The 13,532-nt window shown below is 44.0% G+C and overlaps 1 protein-coding gene across 1 annotated transcript; it reads left to right on the plus strand.

Moving 5' to 3' along the window:
* The first annotated feature begins 1,701 nt into the window (after nucleotides 1-1,701).
* CLEC14A (C-type lectin domain containing 14A) lies at nucleotides 1,702-3,696 on the plus strand. The gene has a single exon (XM_055418282.2). The coding sequence runs from the start codon at nucleotides 1,809-1,811 to the stop codon at nucleotides 3,297-3,299; it is 1,491 nt and encodes a 496-aa protein (XP_055274257.2). The 5' UTR covers nucleotides 1,702-1,808; the 3' UTR covers nucleotides 3,300-3,696.
* The last annotated feature ends 9,836 nt before the right edge of the window (nucleotides 3,697-13,532 follow it).

The following is a 13,532-nucleotide window of genomic DNA, read 5'->3' on the forward strand; positions in this document are numbered from 1 at the left end:
CTTCTGATTGAAACTTATTTGGTCGCCATGAGCCAAGGCAGACGATAATTTTCTAAAATGATGCATTTTGTCTAAATTGTTAACAAGAAAATCCTTTCACAGACGATGCCCTGTTTAACTTTCTTTGTTCACTTTTAATTCTTCTCTGCTTCCAACTGAGTCGAAGTGTTTGTATTAAAGCAAAACAGCCCTTGGAACTCTGAAGAAATGGACCCATCTCTTTTTAAGCTTTTTTAAGCTGCAGGGTATATTTTTACAGTATACAATACACATGCTAATGTAATAAATATTTTAATTTCTTAGGGATATTGAACTCTAGTGTCCCTTAGAGGGGACTTTTACAACTTACTGCTACAAATATTGGCACTTAATCATAGAAGAAAATGATATTAAAATAGTTCAAGGATAAAATCCCTATGTGGGGTTCAGTTCAGTTCAGTAGCTCAGTCGTGTCCGACTCTCTGCGACCCCATGAACCACAGCACGCCAGGCCTCCCTGTCCATCACCAACTCCCGGAGTTCACTCAAACTCATGTCCATCGAGTCGGTGAGGCCATCTAGCCATCTCATTCTCTGTCGTCCTGTCTCCTCCCACCCTCAATCCCTCCTAGTATCAGATTCTTTTCCAGTGAGTCAACTCGTCGCATGAGGTTGTTCTCAAACAGGTCATGATATCATTTATACATAACCTACAAGCTTGAGGAAGTTATGAATCAATATAGTGGCAAGGAAACCTAATATAACAGTTAAGATCAATGACTATTATTTTTCATTTAGGCCTAGAAACACAGTTCCTTTCCTCAATGAACTAATAAGCCCATTTCAAAGAGAAAGAAATGGAAGCGAAAAACAAAGTTGTAAGGCGAGCCTTGCCTGAAGAAACAGGCTTTCCCTTTTCAGATACCAGAAAGGAACTTCTTTGACCAGCAATTCAGTTCAGTTCAGTCGCTCAGTCGTATCCGATCCTTTGCGACCCTATGGACTGCAGCATGGCAGGCTTCCCTGTCCTTCATTATCTCCCAGAATTTGCTCAAACTCATGTCCCTGGAGTCGGTGATGCCATCCAACCATCTCATCCTCTGCTGCTCATCCTCTGACTAGCAATTGGCACTCCAATATCGGCTTCGACAGCACAGAGAAGCAGAGCCAAGGAGAGACCCGGGGTTACAGAGTGCTGCCTCTGGTGGCGAGAGGAGGTGCTTATACTTAGCACAGGATCCCCCATCCCCTCCCCACCCCCAACCCCGAGTCTCGGGACTGAGGGAGACTGGAGCCGTCTAGAAATTGTCACGAGGCCAACTCCGCGGCTCCAGACGCAGCACAATGGGCGGGCGTGGGCGCTGAGCGAGTTCCTCTTCTCCAGCCCTTCCTGTCAGTGTTCGCCAAAATGTTTGAGGGTTTGAGGCTGAGAAACTCCCTGAGCTGGGGGAAAAACGAAAAACGCTTCTTCCCAGGGGCGATTTTCTTTGCTATTTCTCCGGCCGTGACCAGGGTGTTTGACCTTCGGGCGGACAGCGTTCCCCGTGCCCTGGAGCCAGCTGTGTTCCTGACCCCAGAATGAATCAGGGCTGCCCGCGGGGCCTCGCAGAGCTCCGGACACGTTTCCTGTCGCAGCCTAAGGGAAGCGGTTTGCCGCCGGGACCCTGGAGGGGAGGCTTGGCGGTCGAGGGGACGGGCGGGGGTGGGTAGGGGAGCGGGAGGCGGGGGAGCCAGCGGTGGGAGGCGGTACCGGCGCTCCCGGGACAGCCCCACGCCCTCGGACGGTCCAGACCCAAGCTGGGAGCAGCTGCGGGCGCTGGGCCTGCAAGATGAGGCCGGCGCTCGCCCTGTGCTTCCTCTGGCAGGCGTTCTGGCCCCGGCCCGGCCGTGGCGAGCACCCCACCGCCGACCGCGCGGGCTGCTCGGCCTCGGGGGCCTGCTACAGCTTGCACCACGCTACCTTCAAGCGGCAGGAGGCCCAGGAGGCCTGCAACCTGCGCCACGGGGTGCTCAGCACGGTGCACGGGGGCGCGGAGCTCAGCGCGGTGCTCGCGCTCTTGCGGGCGGGCCCGGGGCCCGGAGGGGCCTCCAAAGACCTTCTCTTCTGGGTGGCGCTGGAGCGCCGGCGATCTGACTGCACCCTGGTGAATGAGCCTTTGAGGGGTTTCTCCTGGTTGTCCCCCGACGTCGGCGGGTCGGAAAGCGACACACTGCAGTGGGTGGAGGAGCCCCTACGCTCCTGCACCGTGCGGAGGTGCGCGGGACTCCAGGCCACCGGGGGAATCGAGCCCGCTGGATGGAAGGAGATGCGATGCCACCAGCGCGCCGACGGCTATCTGTGCAAGTACCAGTTCCAGAACTTGTGCCCCGCACCGCGCCCCGGGGCCGCTTCGAACTTGAGCTACCGCGCGCCCTTCCAGCTGCACAGCGCGGCCCTGGACTTCAGTCCCCCGGGGACGGAGGTGAGTGCGCTCTGCCCTGGGCAGCTCTCCGTCACGGCCACCTGCACCGCGGACGAGGTCGGCGCGCGCTGGGAAGGGATACCCTCCGGGGCCGTGCTCTGTCCCTGTTCTGGGAGATATCTACGGGCTGGCAAATGCGCTGAGCTCCCTGACTGCCTAGACGACGTGGGAGGCTTTGCTTGCGAGTGCGCTGCGGGTTTCGTGCTGGGGAAAGACGGACGCTCTTGTGTAACCAATGGGGAAGGACAGCCGACCCCTGGAGGGACCCAGGTGCTGGCCTGGCACCCGCCAGCCACTGCAGCCAGCCTGGCGCCGAAGGGAACATGGTCACCCAGTGTCCAGGAGAGGCCGGGAGAGAAACCCAGTGCCCCTGGACAAGGCAGTGCAACAGCATCTTTTCCCGAGATCCCTCGGTGGGGAGCACGGAGCACGCTATCTACCTTTCAAATGTCCCCTCAAACAGAGGTAAAGGCGGACGTGAACTCTTCAGGAACAGCCTTTCCCAAGGTTAATGCTACGTCTCCCTCGGACAACCCCCAGGCTTTCGATTCTTCCACCGTGGTCTTCGTACTTGTCAGCATGGCTGTAGTAGTGTTGGTGATACTGACCGTGACAGTGCTGGGGCTTTTCAAACTCTGCTTCCACAAGAGCCCTTCCCCTCAACAAAGAAAGGGGCCTCTGGCCTCGCCGGGCACGGAGGGTGATGCTGAGGCGGCTCCTCTGAGCTCCAGCTCGGCACGTAGCACGGACAATGGGATGAAGGCCGGGGACTGTGGTCTGCGGGACAGGGTAGAGGGAGCCTCGTTGACGGGGTCCTCTCTTGGCTCAGGTGACACACAGGGAAGCGGGGGACAGTGAGCGTTCCTTGTGAGTAGTTTTTCACATTTAGTGAAAAGGGAAAAGAGGAAGTTATTTGTGGCTGACAATTCCTACAGAAATTCCTTGTCCCCTAAATTCCCTCTATTCCACTGAGGAGCTGGATCTGAATTGAACACTCCTTCCATAAAGATGGTGGAAGTGGAAGGGCCTCAAGGTAGTAGAGCAGGGACAGGATCCTACTGGAGAGAGCTATTTTCTTGTGTTTATTCTGGGGAATTTGGAGAGGTGGTTGAACTTTTTATGACATGGGAAGCGAATAAAGTTGGTTTTTTTTTTTTTTTTACCAAAATGAAAAGGAAACCTTCGGTTTACATTGTATGGGCTGGGAGTATATTGGTTTGAAATCCCCAGGCAAAAAATAAAATATTGTTGATAACCCAGACTCAAATATCATTGCTTTTCCAGGGGAGTAATTATTCAGGAAGACCAGCAGAGGGGCATGCTGGGAATAGCAACAAGAGTGCCTCCTGCTTTTCCAGGAAGGAGAAAGTCCTTGCAATGAGGAGTAGATCTTTAAGAACTTTTTCCTTGGTTCTTTTATACTTTGTTTTCAAAGTCATTTTTACTTGTGTACTCTGCTATAAATCCAAACTGTAGCATTGCCAGAGTGCTGGCTCTAGAAGCAAATTATAGTTGACCACCAATTCCAGTGTTTACTGCGTGTCCTTGCTCAAGGACACACATGATTTGTGTTTCCCTCTTCCATTTTTTGTGCTCCCCTGTGTAATACCTCCCCAACCAAATAGACCTTTCCCAAACATCAGGATGCTGATCCTCACTTAGGATTATGGTGATGTTAATTTTCAATTAAAGCTTTACTGCTGAGTATTGATTTGAAATCTTCTGGGTACCTTAAAGCAAAAGTAAACTGGGTTTCCTCCACAGTCGCTAGGTTCTTGAGCACTGTTTAATCCATGGGAAAATTTGAATTCCATACCACTTCCTTCCCCCACTTCTTGAAAGTGTATGCAGTGGCCATTCATGCCCGTACTGAAATGATTACAGGTTAACAAGATTCTGCGTGGGCAAAGGCACACAGAATAGGCAAATAGCTTACCATAAGAATTAATAGTGTAAGAAATAAGTGGGAAATACAAATATCTATCATCTTGTTAGGACTTGGGATATTAGAAAATTGTCTAAATGGAGCATTCTTCTAAAAAACAAGACGTGATGGTAATCACTATTTAGTGGGACTGAGGCCACCCCCCCCAGAAAATATCCCACTTTTATTAATATGCTGGCATTTTAAAACTGAATATTTGGGGGTTGGTGCATGGATGGAGATAGAAATAGTAACCAGGAAGATTGGAAACAAGGAAGATGTTTACACCATGATTGACATAAAATCATTGGGATGCTCTTGAGTATATAATGTATTGGATATGTACATATATACATTATATAGAGTATTGTAACATTAAAGGAATAAAGTAATAGGTAATTTGCTTCATATACTAAATATATGTTTAACAGTTAAATTTATGCAAAATCACAAATGAATTAGAATTAACAACTTTCAAAGAAATTTTATGTAAAATCATTTCACAAGGATAACTAAAATCAGGTAAGTAAATGGCTTGCCCAATGTACCCAGCTTGTCTGAATGAATGTGTTTCAGTTCACCTCAGTTGTAGTATTTTATCTTTGCTCTTTCCCATAAAACCTCTCCACAGAGAAGGTAACTATTTGAATAGAATATATGGTACTTTCTTTTGTAAGGTGAAAAATAGCCTATCTATAAGGGAAAGGCTACCCACTCCAGTATTCTGGCCTGGAGAATACCATGGACTATCTATAACTGAACTGAATGTAAATTATCTGCAGCTAGTACTATCTGTATCTAGAAGTATTTATATCAACCTCTGTGTGTGTATACACGTACATTGTCTTACAGTACGTACTTGTACCATTGTTACAATACAATAGAGTATGCATCACGAATTTATTATGCAACTTGCCATTGGTGACATTACAAATTTGGGGGGCCAAATGCCCTAGTGAAGAATAAATAGGTGTCAGCTCCATAACTTAACTGCTATTCCCTATTACTTCCCCATATAAGTAAATCAGGAAAGAATTACAGAACACTGTATGTTTTTATGTTTGACTTCCTAACAGATAGCAATTGCAGACCAAGCTCCATATAATTTTGTTTGCTTTCTGGCTGTGACATTTTTCATAAAATTTCGAACCCATGGCAGAATCGAGCCAACCAAGCATATTCTCTTAAAAGCTCTGTTAGGTCAGTATCCTTCCTCAGAATATTTCTCTACTATCGCTTCTGCATTATTTCTCCAACCTCTTTGAGGTTGATTCCTTTCTTACTTAAAACCCTCTGCCCCTGCACTTATTTCACAGCTGCCTGTTCAATCATGTCCTTAGAAGGACAACTTGGAACCTGATTTACAGTCTTTTTCTCTGGCTAAGTCCTGCTAAGGAGAAGGCAATGGCAACCCCTCCAGTACTCTTGCCTGGAAAATCCCATGGACGGAAGAGCCTGGTAGGCTAAAGTCCATGGGGTCACTAAGGGTCGGACACGACTGAGCAACTTCACTTTCACTTTCATGCATTGGAGAAGGCAATGGCAACCCACTCCAGTGTTCTTGCTTGGAGAATCCCGGGGATGGAGGAGCCTGGTGGGCCGCCGTCTATGGGGTCTCACAGAGTCGGACATGACTGAAGCGACTCAGCAGCAGCAAGTCCTGCTATCATCTTCCGTAGTCTCTGAGTCCTCGTGTATGACTCTTCCAGTGCCTGTGTGTTTCAGTTCCTTGCTTTCCTCACTTCTAACAAGCTCCAATTTATTTCAGCCTCCACTCCAATAGCCACACCTGAGCCTTCAGATGAAACTGCTCTATATCTGAAATCACAAATGCAGGCATTCGTGTGGCATGTATGTGTTCAGAGACGTACTTGATTAGAGATTGGGCTTTGGAATCTCTCTCTATAGATTTTAACCCTACCCAGGTAACTCTGATTTTAAACAAAGGTTGCAAACCACTCGATGCAATTGTTTGTTCATTTCAGTTCAGTTCAGTCACTCAGTCGTGTCCAACTCTTTGCAATCCCATGAATCACAGCACACCAGGCCTCCCTGTCCATCACCAACTCCTGAAGTACACTCAAACTCATGTCCATCGAGTCGGTGATGCCATCCAGCCATCTCATTCTGGGTCGTCCCCTTCTCCTCCTGCCCCCAATCCCTCCCAGCATCAGAGTCTTTTCCAGTGAGTCAACTCGTCACATGAGGTGGCCAAAGTATTGGAGTTTCAGCTTTAGCATCAGTCCTTCCAATGAACATCCAGGATTGATCTCCTTTAGAATGGACTGGTTGGATCTCCTTGCAGTCCAAGGGACTCTCAAGAGTCTTCTCCAATACCACAGTTCAAAAGCATCAATTCTTTCGTGATCAGCTTTCTTCACAGTCCAGCTCTCACATCCATACATGACCACTGGAAAAACCATAGCCTTGACTAGACGGACCTTTGTTGGCAAAGTAATGTCTCTGCTTTTTAATATACTATCTAGGTTGGTCATAACTTTCCTTCCAAGGAATAAGTGTCTTTTAATTTCATGGCTACAATCAGCATCCACAGTGATTTTGGAGCCCCCCAAAAAATAAAATCCACTGTTTCTCCGTCTATTTCCCATGAAGTGATGGGACCAGATGCCATGATCCTAATTTTCTGAATGTTGAGCTTTAAGCCAACTTTTTCACTCTCCACTTTCCCTTTCATCAAGAGGCTTTTGAGTTCCTCTTCACTTTCTGCCATGAGGGTGGTGTCATCTGCATGTCTGAGGTTATTGCTATTTCTCCCAGCAAACTTGATTCCAGCTTGTGCTTCTTCCAGCCCAGCGTTCCTCATGATGTACTCTGCATAGAAGTTAAATAAGCAGGGTGACAATATACAGCAATTGTGTGTACCTCAACACAGAAGTTTCATATTCTCTTTTCTCCATTCCCACTGTGCCTGGAGAATCCGTCCGTTTCGTCGCTCAGTCGTGTCCAACTCTATGCGACCCCGTGGACTGTAGCCTACCAGGCTTCTCCATCCATGGGATTCTCCAGGCAAGAATACTGGAGTGGGTTACCGTTTCCTTCTCCAATAGAGGGTGCTTAATCCACAAGCAGAATTACATTTTTTTATTTCATCAAGTCTCACAGGGATGTTGAAGTGTCCTACTGTAGCCGTGTCCTCTTGATAATTTTGCTGTAGTCTTGTTCTACTTCTAAGACACTTTTGCTTAAGCTCGTCCAGAATAGGATGGAGAAGAACAGCTATCAAGCTCTGTAAAATGGTAGTGGGAGAGATGATAAGCTCATGTCTCTCATTTAAAAGCATATTTTAGTGGTTATGGTATTTACATCACTAAAAGATGTTGTTTAGCCTAAGAGCAAAGAGTCAAATAGTTGCTTTTGAGTTCCAAAACAGGTTTTTGATATTCATAAAAGAGAGAAAATCTTGAAAGTCAGAGCAAAAACATATTTTTCTTTTCTGGTTTTTCATTTGTTTCTCTTCATAAAATAGAATGAAGATACAGAAAGTTACACAGAAAAAATGTATGGCTTAGTGAATTATGATAAGGGGAACACCCTTGTAACCATCAGACCACAGAAGCCAAGAATAGAACTTTGTCAGCCACCCCAGGAGCCTTTCCCTATTTCCTATTCCAATCACAGCCCCTTCCTCAATTCAGAAGTAGCCTCTATTTTGACATTTGTAGAAATTGCTTTCTTACATTTGTATGGTTGTATTACGCAAGTGTGTATCCTTAGACATTGTGTTTTAATCTTACACAATTTATACTTTCTTTTTATTTTAACATTTTTATTTACAATTTTTGTCCATTTTGAAATCATTTCAGACTTACAAAATTGTTACAGAAATAGAACAATTACTAAATACCAATTACCAAGATTCCACAAATGTTAACATCTTACATAACTACCATACTATTATCAAAATCAGGAAATATACTATCATATATATCACATATACACACATATACATGACATATCAGTCCATATCATTAATTCACATAGATCTTCCTTATTCCTTGTTAGACCTGTGTGGTATTCCATGGGGAGATACCATGTTGTATGCACATCCAGTGTATTTTTTTTTATTTTATTGGCATATAATTGATTTAAAACATTGTGCTAGTTTCAGGTGTACAGCAAAGTGAATCAGTTATACATATATCCATTCTTTTTTAGATTCTTTTCCCATATAGATTATTACAGAGTTTTAAATAGGGTTTTCTGCTATATAGTAGATCCTTATTAGTTATCTCTTATACATAGTAGTATGTATGTGTCAACCCAATCTCCTAATTTATCTCTCCTTCCCCTTCCCCCCTGGTAACCATAAATGTGTTTTCTACGTTTGTGGCTCTGTTTCTGTTAGATTACCTTACTAAGTGAAGTAAGTCAGACAGAGAAAGACAAATATCATGTGATATCACTTATGTGTACAATCCTATGGACAGAGGAGCCTGGCAGGCTACAGTTCATGGGGTCTCAAGAGTCAGACATGACTTAGCGACTAAACCACCACCATGTATTCTTAACAGTCTATTTTCAAGTATCTTTTGATTTATAGATATGCTCCCCTTCCATCCCATTCCTCCTTCTTATAATTTTCATGTTGAAGAATTTGGGGTGTTTGACCTGTCAAGATTACCACAGTCTGAATTTTGCTGATTTCATACTTATGATGCATTTTGACATTTTCTTCTGTCTCCTATATTTCCTGAAAATTGATAGTTAGATTCAGAGGCTTGGACAGAGTTATTTGTCATATCTTTGACAAGACTAAATGCAGTGGTGTGTTTTCTTAACGAGAGCATATAATGTCTGTTTTTTACTCTTAGCAGCCACTGATGCTTAAAGCTTAGATACATTAATTCATCAGGGTTGCAAAATGTTGTTTATTTTTTTCATGAATTACCTAGGAACCTTTATAAGGAGACACTTTCTTTCATTTACTAGTTGGTTATCAAATTATACATGCCATATGTAAGAAAGTCAGAATAAATACTTATTTCTTTATGTTCGTCAATTTTTAGGTAATTAATTTCCCCATAATCTTCAAAAGATCAATCATATTTTAACTATTAAGATGAGTGTACAGTCAGTTCAGTCGCTCAGTCGTGTCCGACTCTCTGCGACCCCATGAATCACAGCACGCCAGGCCTCCCTGTCCATCACCAACTCCCGGAGTTCACTCAAACTCATGTCCATAGAGTAGGTGATGCCATCCAGCCCTCTCATTCCCTGTCATCCCCTTCTCCTCCCGCCCCCAAACTTTCCCAGTGTCAGAGTCTTTTCCAGTGAGTCAACTCGTCGCATGAGGTACTAAACATATTTGATGGGTTCCAATCAATTGCCATTCATATTTTTACTGAAACACAAATTATCCTATCTTTGGCCAGTGAGAGCTTCCTAAGTTGACCCCTGAGTCCTTTTGACATGATTCTAGTGTCCTTTGATGATTTCCTTGCCATCTGGTGTGACAAGACTTTCCAGGCTCATTATGTATATTTCCTGCCCCAGATCTGGAATTAGCCCTTTCTCCAGGAAGTCTCGGTGTCTCTTAATGAAAGATGATATTTCAAGACTGCAATCTGGACTCTATAAGAATTTCAGTGCTATAGAATTGGTCATTTTTTCTAGGCCTTTTCAGAAGAAAGATCTGGAAAGTGTCATAATTCCTGAAATAAGATAGAATTCTACCAGCAAGAGACAGAAAAAAAAATATGTAGAAATGAAACAGAAGTCTTCAGATAAGTTTCCCTAAGTGGGCATTTGCTCACTTTCTCACTGGGCATGTGCCTTGGGTGCGGTGGGGAATGTGGTGATAGAAACGGGACAGACTGAAATGAGCGTAAAGGGAAATGATTACTTTCTTCCCAGGGCGTGCCCCAGGGGAACTGAAAACCTCTTAGAGAAACCACAGTCAAACTTGGTGCTGATGTTGTAGAATAGCAGTGTCCAAGGCGGGTACCTAGATGGACCGACCAGAGGGAAGCATCACAGAATGGTGTGAGAGAGAAGCTAAAGTTCTTTTGTCTGAGAGTTGTCCTATGGATCTTGTGAAACCTTCAGGTTGGAGCGATCATGACACTGAATAACCTGAATAGACCCAACACACAAAAATTAACTGAAAGGGAAACTGGTACCTTACTGCCACAGATGTAGACAGCTGAAAACCACTGAAGACTGTATGTCCCACTGTAAACCAGGCTGGACAGATCTACTGACCATAGGACTAATCATCTATCCTCCAATGCCAGGGCAATATATATACTTCCTAGAACTCATCTTTTCCCCATGGATACTTGCAGAAATGAAAGGAAGAGAATCATAGAGTGACCAGTTAACCAGGAAGCACTACGTAAAATCAGAAATACATGAATTTCCCTCTCTGTGGCAAGATAAAGTTTTCTGTCATCAACAGAAATGATGCTTAGGAACTGAGTTCTGTTACTGAGAAATAAATATATTTCTATTCATACATATGTTTCATTAGCCTTTATCTTAGAAAGAAGTATACGTGCTTTTAACTTTGTAACTTAGAGGTACTGTTAACTGCCTCATAAAATTGTTATGAGAAAATGAATATAGAGACTTATTACAGTAACCTGGAGTAGAGTAAAGTCAAAAGTGTTAGTCACTCAGTCATGTCCAAGTCTTTGTGAACCCATGGACTGTAGCCTGCCAGGCTCCTGGGTATATGGAATTCTCCAAGCAAGAATACTGAAGTGGGTTGCCATGCCTTCCTCCAGGGGATCTTCCTGACCCAGGGATCGAACCCACATCTCCTGCATTGTGGCAGATTCTGAGCCACAAAAGTAGAGTAAGCACTCAAATGCCCTAGTGGCAGATTGAAGAGGGAAGCTATGAAGTCCCCTCATCATGATATTTATAAAGGCTTCCCTGGTGGCTCAGTTGGTAAAGGATCTATCTGCAATACAGAAGATTCTGCCTGCAATGCAGGAGACCTGAGTTTGAGCCCTGGGTCGAGAAGAATCACAACCAACTCCTGTATTCTTACCTGGAGAATCCCATGGACAGAGAAGCCTGGCGGGCTACAGTCTATGGGGTCACAGCGTCAGACATGACTTAGTGACTAAACCACCACTATTCAGACAAGAGCTTTAGGAAGTCTTATTAATGTCATTATAAACTAGTGAATGTAACTCAAGAGTGCTGAGAATCAGAAAACAAGTCAAACATTCTCTTGAGTTTGTTTTCCTGTTGTTTTCATAACAGTCATCAAGCTAGGCCTTGAAAACATATGATGACAGGGTCTAGTGAGCCAAATTGCGATCGAATTGAATCTGTATTTTCCTCTACCAGTCAAGGTTTTTGTATTGTGAGTAAATTAAATTTATGTTGGAGTTGTTCTTTGCTAAGAGGTAGTGACTGTAAGAGCGTACCGATTCCTTCAGTAGTAAGTATATCTCATTCAGTTCAGTTCAGTCGCTCAGTCGTGTCCGACTCTCTGCGACCCCATGAATCACAGCACGCCAGGCCTCCCTGTCCATCACCAGCTCCCAGAATTCACTCAAACTCATGTCTATCGAGTCGGTGATGCCATCCAGCCATCTCATTCTCTGTCGTCCCCTTCTCCCCCTGCCCCTAATCCCTCCCAGCATCAGTCTTTCCAATGAGTCAACTCGTCGCATGAGATGGCCAAAGTATTGCAGTTTCAGCTTCAGCATCAGTCCTTCCAATGAACACCCAGGATTGATCTCCTTTAGAATGGACCGGTTGGATCTCCTTGCAGTCCAAGGGACTCTCAAGAGTCTTCTCCAGCACCACAGTTCAAAAGCATCAATTCTTCGGCGATCAGCTTTCTTCACAGTCCAACTCTCACATCCATACATGACCACTGGAAAAACCATAGCCTTGACTAGATGGACCTTTGTTGGCAAAGTAATGTCTCTGCTTTTTAATATGCTATCCATCTTTATTTGTATCCAGAACATTTTTGTGGCTGTATTTGATTGATATGTGCTTCTTCTGATTCTTGCTAATATCAAAGAATACTGAATAAATGTTACCAAGTCAAGGAAAAACAAAAGAAAACAAGTCTACCGGTCTGTAACCCTGAACAATAACTACAAAAGCATTTAAATATGTCCAAGGAGAGCAAATGCTGCCCCTAAGATAAACATACTATTGTTCTTTTCCCCAAGTATGCTAACTTTTTATATGTCATGAGGATGTAATGGGAGCTAGTAGTAATACTCATTATTTTAAAAATGATCTTTTTCCAATTCTCATATTTTTCTTTCAAATGGCAGAACTGGGAGCATGCAATATCAGCCAGTGGCTACTAGATGAGTGGATACTTAAAGTAACCAGAAGCCTCTTTATCAAAGCCTTGGGTAGGAACATGTCCTTAATATAAACCACTTCAGCAGGTAAATTTCCCGGCATAGTAGTGTCTTAGGAGTCAGGGACTGTAATTTAGCACCTAGACAAGCCCCACGTGGCCTGACTGTCTAGTGCTGTGATCGTGGGCCCCTCAACAGTGTCCAGAGTGTCTGTTTGGCCAACACTACTATTACCAGTATGCTGTGCTTGGTTTAAAGTATTTTCTTTCCTATTACTCCTCTCATCAACATGTATAGAAAGCTCTTAAAAATGATAAACCATAAACAAACTCCTTTACATTCTTTTTGCAAGAAAGTTGAATATAAATTGAGAAGAACAAAATAATTCCAGATTTCTCTGATATATTGTAATATCCACGTAGTACTTTTTATAGATCTATAATATCCAACATAGCAATTTTTTATAGAAAAGTAATTTGTTTACATGTTGTATATTGTTTTATATATCCTTACAACATCCCTGTGGAAATGGGGAGGGATAGATCGGTAGAAATCTGTAGTGTCTTTGACAGTTTTTCTGAAACTGAGACTTGCTAAATTACTGAGACTGTTATATAGCAAATCTGCCAGGCTTTTCCTTTTAACAGAAAGTCCTCTTCCTCGAGAGGGTAAGAAGCTAAGGAGTTTTTTTTTTATGGATTGCCATCTCTTTGTTCCTAAGGCTGAGTCACATCTGACTGAGCTCCTCGGGTTTACGTGGAAGCAAGGTCAGGATTACACCTGCTTATTCATGCCTCTCCTATATTTGGCAGGTGACTCAAGAGTCATGGACCAATGCTAGGAAATCCTTGCTCTCAGTTGTTA

Source organism: Moschus berezovskii, chromosome 21, assembly GCF_049115385.1.
Source record: "Moschus berezovskii isolate FMDL1 chromosome 21, NW_MosBer_1.0, whole genome shotgun sequence".
NCBI lineage: Eukaryota > Metazoa > Chordata > Mammalia > Artiodactyla > Moschidae > Moschus > Moschus berezovskii.